The following is a 14,120-nucleotide window of genomic DNA, read 5'->3' on the forward strand; positions in this document are numbered from 1 at the left end:
TGGCCCTGATTCAGGCTCCTTATACAAGACCTTAGTTTACTGAGGGTCATGTTGGTGCTGTGATGAAGCTTCATCAATTAAAGTGCAAGTAAACACACTGAATGAATGAGGAGGAAAATCGTGTCCTCTCCTCTGCAGAGCGTTTGGGTGTCTGATCAACATCTTTACACCCTGAAGACCTGCTCAGCCTGCAGGAAGTCCAGAGCCACAGGTTGAGCCACCAACCATCTCCATCCAACATCTGCACCATCGTCCTCATCGTAGGGGACTCTCTGAGGTCTGCAGCACCGGGACATGAGGGGCTGGTCCCACTGAGTCCTCCTGGAGAGCAGCAAGAGAGCAGCCACACAGGTTAGTGGTGGTGTGTGTGTGTGTGTGTGTGGGGGGGGGGAGCAGCTTTTAAAGCAGGCATCTGCTGCAAGAGGAAAATAAGTCTACAAAACACATAATTAATGTTAAAGAAGTTTCTGATACATCTGATTGACCACATGATAAAAACAGCATGGTTACAGAGGTGCTATAGAACGGGGAGGGGGGGAGGGGTCGTGGGGTTACAGCGCTCTTCCTTGTTGAATGCAGGCCTGATGGCTCCATGCAGCAGCCTGATAAAGATGGATGACAAGGTTTATTGGTTTCATCCTGCAGGACTGTGGATTGTAAACTGATCTACATGCATTCAAACTGCAGGAATATTAGAGCAGATGAGCAGAACATGTCCAGCTGAACATCTGTAGAACCTCAGGGTGGAAAGTTGTGTTGTATCTTCTGAAAATAGATCCGTTTAAATGTTGACCTTTGATGGACGGTGTTTATTACTGTATGTTGCTGAAGTGTTCTGTGTTTCCAGCCGCCGGCCCTCCATGAACACCAGAGGTCCATCCATCACTCTCATTAATAACTGACCACAGCACATCACTCTTATGGTTGAAATCAACTGAAAGTGTCTCCTCTGATCTCACTGGAATGTACACCACTGTTTTATAACTTCATGTCACTGTGAGATAATCTACATTTAAACTTTGTAAAAGACAGATTTATTAGTAAATTATGAGCATGATAAGGTTATTTTTTATTAACACATATACATCTGACTCCTCCTCCTGATACTGGATCGATCGACCTCCACTGAACCCGTCACTCATTTCTGTCTCTGTCTCTTCAGCTCCAAGACATTTGAATATTTGCAGCCTCCAAACCTAACGTGTTTCCTCTTGTCTCATATTTTATTCACCTGCAGATGTTTCGGAAAAAAGCATCTTCCTCCTTGAGAATGAGAAGGAAAACAGAAAGCACTAGATGTAATGATTTCTTTCTTTACTCTGTAGAAAAGGTGCAACACAGCAGAGTGAACATGCAGCGCTGTCAGAGGTCTCCTGAGCTGCTTCCATTGGCTGTCCTCCAACAGACTCCCTGGAGGACAGCTGGAACGCATGCACACTCATATCTGTTTAACATGTAATAAAACCTCTTTAACCCTGAGAGGCTCTCCCTGGTTTGGTTTTATGGAGGAGAGGATCCTCTCTGATCTGGACCTTCACAAATTCACCCCCCGCTGGGTTCAGGTCTGACAGCGCTGGATGTTCAACTGAAAACTCACTTTCATGTCTTTAATGTGTAAACGTTTCCAATCAGCTGTGAGAATATCTGAATCACTGCTCATGTTTGGGGATGAATTACTTTCATCTTTCATGTGATAATCTGATGCTGAATCCGTTGATGGAGAGTGAAGCTGTTCCTCAGACTCTGATTCTTCTGCAGCATGTCATCACTCAGTCAAACACCAACGAGCAAAATATGATGTGAAGCTCCTTCGTTCTGTCAATTGGACGACGTCACATATTTTATCACCTACTTATGAGTATCATTTTTAATGCCTTTTTATAGATATATAGAATTACCAGATTAATTAAATTCAGACTTGAAGGTTTAATATTCACATCATATAAACAACTTCCTACTTTATCCTTCTACAACCAAAAGGAGAGTTTTTTTCTCAGTAAGATTTCCCCTTCAGTCCAATCCACAGACCGTCTGTTCCCTCCTCAGCCTCACTAGCTTAGTTAAACTGTTGTTCAGATCCACGTTGAGCTGAGCTCCTCTGAGGTTTACATCCATGTTGGTGCTGTTTGTGGAGGGTTCAGGGTTTGATGGTGTTTCAGCTGCTCACAGCGCCTTCGAAAGTATTCTCACTTTTTTTGTCTTATTTTTTAGGGTGCCATATGAGTTTAACATCATTTTTAATTGTGAAAGAAAAAAATAATTTTGACAAAAAAGTATTCGCCCCCCAAACATTGACATTTATGGAGCAGATAGAAGTGCAGTCTGTCTGTATTAATGTGTGACATGTTCAGTGGAGGGGTTGTGGAGGGTTACAGATACCTCGATGTCAGATTGTCCTTCAGACCGAGCTGAGACACATTTCCACGTCTCCTAAACCAGAGCAGCTCACTGAGCTGCTGGAAGACAGAAACAGGGTTTAATTCCATCCATATTTAGTTGCTGTCTGCAGCATGATGCTCCTCCATGCTTCACTGTGTGGGGACCGTCTTCATGAGGACAGGTCCTCCCGTTGGGATGTCCTCATGTGACCCTGAAGTGTAGCCGGTCTCCTGTTTCTCCATGTTGTTGGGTCATCCTGTGACATCTCCATGATTTGGACCTGACAACTCAGTTTTTAGTTTTATTCTAGGAAGCTCTTTTCTTCTCTGAATACTTTCGACAGGCGCTGTAGGTTTCTCAGAGAGTTTCTCCTCCAGTCTGGTGGTGCTGCTCCATCACTGGGTTTCTCTGGCTGTGGCTGTGTGTGTGTGTGTGTGTGTGTGTTGGGGGGGGGGGTGATTGATGGTCCATGTGCCTCTGACCTTAATGCTGTTCCTTCCTCTTGTCTCCTGTCACCTCTCTGTCTCCTCGATGGTCTCCCCTCCTCAATATCCATCCTGATAAAACTCTCAACCCTTCACTGCTTCTTCTCCCTCATTCTCCATTTGCACCTCCTCCTCTCAGGGAGTATCGACCGTGGGAGGAGCCTGTCCTTCCACGAGGTGCGTGGCCAGCGGGAGGTCGAGATGAGGGCGGCGGCCGAGGAGTCGTCCAACAGCAGCAGCAGCGTCGGAGGAGGAGGGAGCACTGTCCTGCAGCGCCTCTTGCAGGAGCAGATGAACCGCAACTACGTGCTGCAGCAGCAGCAAGCAGGAGGAGGAGTAGGAGGGGGGGGTGGAGGAGGAGGAGGTTACTCGGTGGGTCCCTCTGATGATCACTCCATGTCCCCACACATCGCCCGGCAGGAGCCCCAGGGACAGGAGCTGCAGACGGACAGCGGCCTGGAGAAGCTAGGCTCCACCAGAGGGGGGGGGGGGAGCAGTGGAGGGTTAGGGACGGGGGGAGGGAGCAGCGGAGGAGGTGGGAGCGGTCAGGTGCAGTGCCCGACCTCGGAGGACCTCCCGACATACGAGGAGGCCAAAGTTCAGTCTCAGTACTTCCGGGGTCACGGCCCTCCTCCTCAGCCCCAGCAGCCCCCGCTGCCCGCCTCCGTTGGCGCTGCCTTCTACGTCACCGGGGTGACCAACGCCAAGTTGAGGACGGAGGGCCGGCCCACGGTGCAGCGGGTGAGTGGGGCGGGGAAGGTGCACCAGGATGACGGGCTGAAGGACCTGAAGCAGGGACACGTCCGCTCCCTCAGCGAGAGACTCATGCAGCTCTCGCTGGCCACCAGCGGCGTGAAGGCCCACGCCCCCGTCACCAGCGCCCCCTCTCCCCACAGTTGCCCCCCCCAGGTCCTCCCGGGGACTACTACAAGCCGCAGCAACGTGGCCCTCCTCCGGACTACCCCTTCAAAGGAATGGGCTCTTCCTCCAAGCAGCAGGAGCCGGCAGCACATTTCTACCAGGAGCAGCACCGAGGGAGGGAGCTATCCAGGGAGGTGCCCCATGTCCGCTACCAGCCCCCCCCGGAGTACGGCTCCTTCAGGTGGGGAGCACATCACACACACACACACACACACACACACACATATATATATATATATATATATATATATATATATATATATATACACACACAAATACATAAGGACACACACATAAACACATATTACACAACTGCACACACAGACACACACACCAGAGAGCATAAACTGACCTCACCTCTCACCTGACCTCCCACCTGACCTCCCACCTGACCTTCCGCCTGACCTTTCACCTGACCTCTCACCTGACCTTTCACCTCACCTCTCACCTGACCTCCCACCTGACCTCTCACCTGACCTTCCGCCTGACCTTTCACCTGACCTCCCACCTCACCTCTCACCTGACCTCCCACCTGACCTTTCACCTCACCTCTCACCTGACCTCCCACCTGACCTTTCACCTCACCTCTCACCTGACCTCCCACCTCACCTCTCACCTGACCTCCCACCTGACCTTTCACCTGACCTTTCACCTCACCTCTCACCTGACCTCCCACCTCACCTCTCACCTGACCTCCCACCTGACCTTTCACCTGACCTTTCACCTCACCTCTCACCTGACCTCCCACCTCACCTCTCACCTGACCTCCCACCTGACCTTTCACCTCACCTCTCACCTGACCTCCCACCTCACCTCTCACCTGACCTCCCACCTCACCTCTCACCTGACCTTTCACCTGACCTCTCACCTGACCTCCCACCTCACCTCTCACCTGACCTCTCACTTGACCTCTCACCTGACCTCCCACCTGACCTCTCACCTGACCTCTCACCTGACCTCCCACCTCACCTCTCACCTGACCTTCCGCCTGACCTTTCACCTGACCTCTCACCTGACCTCCCACCTCACCTCTCACCTGACCTTCCGCCTGACCTTTCACCTGACCTTTCACCTCACCTCTCACCTGACCTCCCACCTCACCTCTCACCTGACCTCCCACCTCACCTCCCACCTGACCTCTCACCTGACCTCTCACCTGACCTCCCACCTGACCTCTCACCTGACCTCTCACCTGTCTCAGAGGAGGAGCCTCTGTAGTAGTTCATGTTTAAATGTGATCATTTTTAAATCTTCTAATCATTTGTCTTCGTGTTTCCACCGCAAGTCACCCGTTTCCATAGCAACTCCTGCATGTACAGGACCACAGCCCACGTGTTTCAGATGAAGTGTAAAAATGAGAGAAGTGCTGAAACAGACTGGTTCTAGTTCCCATTCAGCTGAAGCATAAATGAATGAAGAAGTTGGATGTCTTCATGAGTTCCCAGCAGCGTCTCCTGAGAGGACAGATCCTGTCCGTCCTGTTTCTAACTGCTCTTATTTACCTCAGAGCGAGCCCGCTTCAAACAGACGTGAATACCGCAGAACTTTAATCATCAGGACGGGACAAGCTGGGACACGACCTGTGATGACGTCCGTCAGGGATGTTTGCTCAGCACAACGCCGGTTGATGCCGGTGTTTTCCACCTTCCTCAAAAACAATCTGTTCTGAGAGACAAACATGAGACGGGACACTGGACGTCTGGGAACCATTGTTTTAGAGCCGACCTCTAGTGGCACTCGGTGGTATTGTAGCTTAAGAAACTTCTGCGTTGGAACCATTTTACAGACCTGAAGCTACGAACTCTTTTGTTTCCAGTCTGTGATTTTCTATCCAGTGTGTAGTTTTATATCCAGTCTGTTTTATATCCAGTCTGTGTTTTATATCCAGTCTGTAGTTTCTATCCAGTCTGTGTTTTATATCCAGTATGTGGTTTATATCCAGTCTGTAGTTTAATATCCAGTCGTAGTTTTTTTTTCCCAGTCTGTGGTTTCTATCCAGTCTGTAGTTTCTATACAGTCTGTGTTTTATATCCAGTCTGTAGTTTCTATACAGTAGGTGTTTTATATCCAGTCTGTGTTTTATATCCAGTCTGTAGTTTCTATACAGTCTGTGTTTTATATCCAGTCTGCAGTTTTATATCCAGCATGTGGTTTATATCTAGTCTGTAGTTTCTATCCAGTCTGTGTTTTATATCCAGTCTGTAGTTTTATATCCAGTCTGTGGTTTATATCCAGCCTGTCGTTTATATCCAATCTGAAGTTTATTTCCAGTTCGTAGTTTAATATCAAGTCTGCAGTTTATTTCCGATCTGTGGGTTATTTCCAGTCCGTCGTTTATATCCAGTCTGTGTTTTATATCCAGTCTGCAGTTTTATATCCAGTATGTGGTTTATATCCAGTCTGTAGTTTCTATCCACTCTGTAGTTTCTATCCAGTCTGTGTTTTATATCCAGTCTGTAGTGTTTTTCCAGTCTGCGGTTTATGTCCAGTCTGCGATTTATTTCCAGTCCGTCGTTTATATCCAGTCTTTGTTTTATATCCAGTCTGTAGTTTTATATCCAGTATGTGGTTTATATCCAGTCTGTAGTTTCTATCCACTCTGTAGTTTCTATCCAGTCTGTGTTTTATATCCAGTCTGTAGTTTTATATCCAGTCTGTAGTTTCTATCCAGTCTGTGTTTTATATCCAGTCTGTAGTTTTATATCCAGTCTGTAGTTTCTATCCAGTCTGTGTTTTATATCCAGTCTGTAGTTTTATATCCAGTCTGTAGTTTCTATCCAGTCTGTGTTTTATATCCAGTCTGCAGTTTTATATCCAGTCTATGGTTTATTTCCAGTCCATAGTTCATATCCAGTATGTGGTTTCTATCCAGTCTGTAGTTTCTATCCAGTCTGTGGTTTATATCCAGCCTGTCGTTTATATCCAATCTGAAGTTTATTTCCAGTTCGTAGTTTAATATCAAGTCTGCAGTTTATTTCCGATCTGTGGGTTATTTCCAGTCCGTCGTTTATATCCAGTCTGTGTTTTATATCCAGTCTGCAGTTTTATATCCAGTATGTGGTTTATATCCAGTCTGTAGTTTCTATCCACTCTGTAGTTTCTATCCAGTCTGTAGTTTTATATCCAGTCTGTAGTTTCTATCCAGTCTGTTTTATATCCTGTCTGCAGTTTTATATCCAGCCTGTCGTTTATATCCAGTCTGAAGTTTATTTCCAGTTTGGAGTTTAATATCCAGTCTGTTATTTATTTCCGGTCTGTGGGTTATTCCCAGTCTTTAGTTTATATCCAGTCTGTAGTTTATATCGAGTCTGTGGTTTATTTCCAGTCTGTGGTTTATATCCAGTCTGTAGTTTATATCCAGTCTGTGGTTTATATCCAGTCTGTGGTTTATTTCCAGTCTGTGGTTTATATCCAGTCTGTGGTTTATATCCAGTCTGTAGTTTCTATACAGTCTGTGTTTTATATCCAGTCTGCAGTTTTATATCCAGCATGTGGTTTATATCCAGTCTGTAGTTTCTATACAGTCTGTGTTTTATATCCAGTCTGCAGTTTTATATCCAGCATGTGGTTTATATCTAGTCTGTAGTTTCTATCCAGTCTGTGTTTTATATCCAGTCTGTAGTTTTATATCCAGTCTGTGGTTTATATCCAGCCTGTCGTTTATATCCAATCTGAAGTTTATTTCCAGTTCGTAGTTTAATATCAAGTCTGCAGTTTATTTCCGATCTGTGGGTTATTTCCAGTCCGTCGTTTATATCCAGTCTGTGTTTTATATCCAGTCTGCAGTTTTATATCCAGTATGTGGTTTATATCCAGTCTGTAGTTTCTATCCACTCTGTAGTTTCTATCCAGTCTGTGTTTTATATCCAGTCTGTAGTTTTATATCCAGTCTGTAGTTTCTATCCAGTCTGTGTTTTATATCCAGTCTGTAGTGTTTTTCCAGTCTGCGGTTTATGTCCAGTCTGCGATTTATTTCCAGTCCGTCGTTTATATCCAGTCTTTGTTTTATATCCAGTCTGTAGTTTTATATCCAGTATGTGGTTTATATCCAGTCTGTAGTTTCTATCCACTCTGTAGTTTCTATCCAGTCTGTGTTTTATATCCAGTCTGTAGTTTTATATCCAGTATGTGGTTTATATCCAGTCTGTAGTTTCTATCCACTCTGTAGTTTCTATCCAGTCTGTGTTTTATATCCAGTCTGTAGTTTTATATCCAGTCTGTAGTTTTCTATGTTTTATATCCAGTCTGTAGTTTTATATCCAGTCTGTAGTTTTATATCCAGTCTGTAGTTTTATATCCAGTCTGTGTTTTATATCCAGTCTGCAGTTTTATATCCAGTCTATGGTTTATTTCCAGTCCATAGTTCATATCCAGTATGTGGTTTCTATCCAGTCTGTAGTTTCTATCCAGTCTGTGGTTTATATCCAGCCTGTCGTTTATATCCAATCTGAAGTTTATTTCCAGTTCGTAGTTTAATATCAAGTCTGCAGTTTATTTCCGATCTGTGGGTTATTTCCAGTCCGTCGTTTATATCCAGTCTGTGTTTTATATCCAGTCTGCAGTTTTATATCCAGTATGTGGTTTATATCCAGTCTGTAGTTTCTATCCACTCTGTAGTTTCTATCCAGTCTGTAGTTTTATATCCAGTCTGTAGTTTCTATCCAGTCTGTTTTATATCCTGTCTGCAGTTTTATATCCAGCCTGTCGTTTATATCCAGTCTGAAGTTTATTTCCAGTTTGGAGTTTAATATCCAGTCTGTTATTTATTTCCGGTCTGTGGGTTATTCCCAGTCTTTAGTTTATATCCAGTCTGTAGTTTATATCGAGTCTGTGGTTTATTTCCAGTCTGTGGTTTATATCCAGTCTGTGGTTTATATCCAGTCTGTAGTTTATATCCAGTCGGTGGTTTATTTCCAGTCTGTGGTTTATATCCAGTCTGTGGTTTATATCCAGTCTGTGGTTTACATCCAGTCTGTCGTTTATATCCATTCTGTGGTTTATATCCAGTCTGTAGTTTATATCGAGTCTGTAGTTTATTTCCAGTCTGTGGTTTATATTCAGTCTGTTTTATATCCAGTCTGTGTTTTACATCCAGTCTGTCGTTTATATCCATTCTGTGGTTTATATCCAGTCTGAAGTTTATTTCCAGTTTTTAGTTTAATATCCAGTCTGTGGGTATATATCCAGTCTGTAGTTTATATTCAGTCTGTAGTTTATTTCCGGTCTGTGGGTTATTTCCAGTCTGTGGTTTATATCCAGTCTGTGGGTTATTTCCAGTCTGTGGTTTATTTCCAGTCCGTTGTTTTATATCCTGTCTCTCTTTTTATATCCAGTCTTTTTTTTTTTTTTTCCAGTCTGTAGTTTTTATCCAGTTTGTAGTTTATTTCCAGTCTGTGGTTTATTTCCCCTCTGTGTTTAATTTCCGGTCTGTAGTTTATATCCCGTCTGTGGTTTATTTTCAGTCCGTAATTTATTTCCCGTCTGTAGTTTATTTCCAGTCTGTAGTTTTTTCCAGTCTGTGTTTTATTTTCAGTCTGTGGTTTATTTCCAGTCTTTGGTTTACATCCAGTCTGAAGTCGATTCCCCCCTCCACCTCTCCACCCCAGCAGACCACAGTGAAGTACAGTTCACTGGCCACAACAGATGGTAGAACATCTCCAACATCTCGCTGCACACATTGAAGGATCGAAGTTTCCTCAAGAAAAAGAGTCGACTCATCACCTTCTTGTAGACAGCGTTGATGTTGGTCTTCCAGTTCAGTCTGTTGTCATGGAGACACCAGGTACTTGTACTCCTCCACCATGTCCACCTCCTCTCCCAGAACTCTCAGCGGTTGTGGAGCCGTCGCCTTCCTCCTGAAGTCGACCACCATCTCTCTGGTCTTGGCCACGTCCAGGAGGAGGTGATTTCTACCAGCCCACTCCACAAAGTCCTCCACTACTGCCCTGTACTCCTCCTCCCGTCCATCCCTTATACACCGTCCACTGACTCCTCCTCCTGTACATCCCTTATACACCCAACCACTGACTCCTCCTCCCGTCCATCCCTTATACACCCAACCACTGACTCCTCCTCCCGTCCATCCCTTATACACCGTCCACTGACTCCTCCTCCCGTCCATCCCTTATACACCCAACCACTGACTCCTCCTCCCGTCCATCCCTTATACACCCAACCACTGACTCCTCCTCCCGTCCATCCCTTATACACCGTCCACTGACTCCTCCTCCCGTCCATCCCTTATACACCGTCCACTGACTCCTCCTCCCGTCCATCCCTTATACACTGTCCACTGAGTCCTCCTCCCGTCCATCCCTTATACACCGTCCACTGACTCCTCCTCCCGTACATCCCTTATACACCGTCCACTGACTCCTCCTCCTGTACATCTCTTATACACCGACCACTGACTCCTCCTCCCGTCCATCCATTATACACCATCCACTGACTCCTCCTCCTGTACATCCCTTATACACCGTCCACTGACTCCTCCTCCTGTACATCCCTTATACACCGACCACTGACTCCTCCTCCCGTCCATCCCTTATACACCGTCCACTGACTCCTCCTCCTGTACATCCCTTATACACCGTCCACTGACTCCTCCTCCCGTACATCCCTTATACACCGTCCACTGAGTCCTCCTCCCTTCCATCCCTTATACACCGTCCACTGAGTCCTCCTCCCGTCCATCCCTTATACACCGTCCACTGACTCCTCCTCCCGTCCATCCCTTATACACCGTCCACTGACTCCTCCTCCCGTCCATCCCTTATACACCGTCCACTGAGTCCTCCTCCCGTCCATCCCTTATACACCGACCACTGACTCCTCCTCCCGTCCATCCCTTATACACCGTCCACTGACTCCTCCTCCCGTCCATCCCTTATACACCGTCCACTGACTCCTCCTCCCGTCCATCCCTTATACACCGTCCACTGCAGAGTCATCAGAGAACTTCTGCAGATGTCTTGACTCTGAGTTGTTCTGGAAGTCAGTGGTGTAGAAGGTGAACAGGAAGGAGACAGAACAGTTCCCTGAGGAGCTCCAGTACCACTGACCACCGTATCAGACAGCACACTGCCCAGACGGACAAACTGTGGTCTGCCTGTCAGGTAGTCAGTGATCCAGGAGACGGTGGACGTGTCCACCCCCATCACCTGCAGCTTCTCACTCAGTAGCAGTGGTTGGATGGTGTTGAATGCACTGGAGAAATCAAAGAAGGTGATTCTCACAGATTCACCGGTTCCATCCAGGTGAGACTGAGCTCGTTGCAGCAGGTAGATGATGGCGTCGTCCACTCCCACATGAGGCTGGTACGCAAATTGCAGAGGGTCCAGAGAAGATTTCACCAGCGGCCTGAGGTGGGCCAAGACCAGCCTCTCCAGCACCTTCATCACATGAGATGTGAGGGCAACCGGTCGGTAGTCGTTGAGGCCGGATGGAGTCGTCTTCTTGGGGACAGGAACCAGGCAGGACGTCTTCCACAGCACCGGGACCTCCTCCTGCTTCATGCTCAGGTTGAAGAGGTGTTGTAGGACCTCAGCCAGCTGGACGGCGCCGGTCTTCAGGACCACGGGGCTGATGCAGTCAGGTCTTCAGGACCCCGGAAGAGCCCTTTGAAGTTGAGGGCTCTGTGTCCATGCAGCTCACCAGGTGGGACAGATGGGGGAGGGGGGAAGGCAGCGGAGGTGTTTGGGAGGTGTGAGGTGTGGACGAGACAGATGAGGGATGGTACGGTGGTGTGTTCACAGAATTTTGATGTATTCTGTGATACAGTCCGTCCTGCTGTTGATGTCCTCCCCATGTGGTCCACACAGCACGTCCCAGTCCATGGACTCAAAGCAGTCCTGCAGGGCGTCTTTAGCCTCCTGTGTCCACCTCCTCACAGTCCTGGTGGTCACAGACTGCCTCTGCACCAGAGGAACATACCTGGGAGTCAGCAGGACCAGGTTGTGGTCTGATCTACCAAGGGGGGGAAGGGCAGTAGTACTGTATGCATCCATGGCATTAGCATACAGTAGGTCCAGAGTTTTATTGTTCCTTGTGGGGCAGTTAACATACTGGTGCAAAGTTGGCAGTACTTTATCCAGACTGGTTAAAGTCTCCAGTAACTAACAGAAATGCACCGGGATGCTGAGTCTGAAGTTTGGACACAGTGGAGTGGATGGTGTCCACTGCTGCCTCTGCGTCAGCTGATGGACGAAGCGATAACAATGGCGGACGTGAACTCCCTTTGTAAATAATAAGGGCGCATCCCCACGGCTAGCAGTTCAATGTCCGGGCTACAGAAACGTTCCTTCACACACGTGGTCGGGATTTCACCACCTCTCGTTCACATAGACTACAATCCCTCCACCTTTCTTCTTGCTGCTCTGCACAACGTCTCCGTCCCCCCGAACGGTCCTGAAGCCGGTACGGCCGCGCTGTGGTCCGGGAGATGTGAGTGCAGCCATGTCTCGGTGAAACACATGATGCTGCACTCCCGGTACTCTCTCTGGGTCTTTACCAGCGCGCCGAGCTCGTCCGTCTTGTTGGCCAACGACCTCACGTTCCCCATTAAGATCTCCGGTACCGATGGTTTATATCTCCTCCTCTTCGCCTTCAGCTTAGCTCCAGCTCTGCAACCCCGACATCTTCTCCGAAGTTCAATGGGGATTTCAGGCCTCGCTCCGGGCAGCAGCAGTAGAGGTCTACTCAGCGCGATCAGCTGATCACGAGAGTAAACAATGGCCCCGGTCCACTGTGTGTAGCTCTCCGTTACAAAGAGGGGAAAAAGTAGAAGAAGAGCCACCAGAAAAGTAGAAAAGTTACGGTCCATTGTCTGACCGTCACTTAACACACGTGAAAGAAAAAAAAAAGCAACTCCGAAGAGAGAAGAAAGAAAAATACTTAAAACCAAACACACTCGGGGGAGCTGCTGTAACAGGCTGCCACTAGCACGGCGCCATCTTACATTGTATCCAGTTTATTTCCAGTCTGTGATTTATTTCCAGTCTGTGGTTCTGACCCACCTCCCTCTAGTCACAGTGAATCGACTCCACTGAGATCTTCACTCTTCATCAGCACCAGACTTCCCTCTAACCCGCTCCTCTCTCCTCAGGTCCAGTAAGGAGGGTTTGGGTCACTCCCAGAGGCCCTTCCACCAGCACAGCCCCACCTCCTCTGTCACCTCCGTGGGCTCCTTGTCTCGGGCCCAGTCCTCCACCCTCAGCAGCATCCTCAGTGCCTCCCACTCCTCCCACCCCTCCTTCCCCCATCAGCCTCCCCAGAACCAGGCAGATCACTTCCTCACCATGGGGCCTCGCAGTCCACAAGGTATTGGCTCCCACCACGGGGCGGAGCCTTTCCCCCAAGGCCCCCTTCACATGACCTCTCAGAGGACTCACGGTTTCCCCCCCGATCCCTACGGCTCCACTCCCAGGATGCACCACCACCACCACCAGCAGCAGCACCAGCAGCACCACCAGCACCACCAGCAGCAGCACCAGCAGCACCAGCAGCAGCAGCAGCAGCATCCGTACCACCACCAGCAGCAGCAGCAGTTCCAGGGACTCCAACCCCAGCTGCCCGTCCAGGCCGGACACTTTCCCCTGCCCCACTCCTACCCCCACCTGCAGGGGGAGCCCTTCGCTGTGATGGCCCGGACCCATCAGATGGTGGATGTACTGACAGAGGAGAACAGGATGCTGAGGCAGGAGATGGAGGTTTGCAGGGAGAAGGTCACCAAGCTGCACAAGGTGAGAAGACGTCAACAGACCTTTTTATACGTTATAATATCATTAACGTGAAATCATCTGTCGACATTGTGGCTGAGGGTTGAACACAGATTCAGATTGACAGGGTTTCTTACATCACAGACCTGAGGAACCAATCCTGTCAACTAGGGGGCGGGGCTTTCAATATCTTTGAACTGCCAGTTCGAGTCAGACTGAGCAGCGAAGGAGTGGTTGGAGACAGAGGCGGGGACTATTTACATATTCATATTTAAGACGAAAATGTCGAGTTACATCTGAGACACTTTTAGGAGAAAAAACTACGAAAGATTTAATTTTGATGAACAAAGATTAGTTTTAGGAGTTTAATGAGCAACAGGAGAGGAACATCACAGCGAGCACATGGATCATTCAGAAGGAGAAGCTTTGTTAGTGCGGTGAACATTAATACATGTATGTGGTCTCAGGCTGAGGACCATGTTTCCATCTGATACAAACATCTCACTGGAGATAAACAGATTTGAATGAGAGTCATGTGACCTGTATCAGATGAATGAACATGTCTCCATCTGTGTCCATGGTCAGCTAGAGACGGAGATCCAGCTGGTGTCTGACGCCT

General features: G+C 47.9%; 1 protein-coding gene across 1 annotated transcript in view; it reads left to right on the plus strand.

Annotated features, from left to right (window-relative positions):
• The first annotated feature begins 263 nt into the window (after positions 1 to 263).
• amot (angiomotin) overlaps positions 264 to 14,120 on the plus strand; it is a 41,448-nt gene continuing 27,591 nt past the window's right edge. The window contains 6 exon segments of the mRNA XM_069688037.1: positions 264 to 351; positions 1,238 to 1,298; positions 3,004 to 3,741; positions 3,744 to 3,966; positions 12,889 to 13,525; positions 14,087 to 14,120. The exon segment at positions 14,087 to 14,120 is cut by the window's right edge and continues 94 nt beyond it. Coding sequence (XP_069544138.1) covers positions 1,238 to 1,298; positions 3,004 to 3,741; positions 3,744 to 3,966; positions 12,889 to 13,525; positions 14,087 to 14,120 — 1,693 coding nt within the window. The 5' untranslated portion in view covers positions 264 to 351.

The sequence above is a fragment of the Brachyistius frenatus genome, unplaced genomic scaffold (assembly GCF_029030835.1).
Source record: "Brachyistius frenatus isolate BFR_SWC_R1_liver_20210118 unplaced genomic scaffold, ASM2903083v1 Contig_518, whole genome shotgun sequence".
Classification (NCBI taxonomy): Eukaryota; Metazoa; Chordata; class Actinopteri; family Embiotocidae; genus Brachyistius; species Brachyistius frenatus.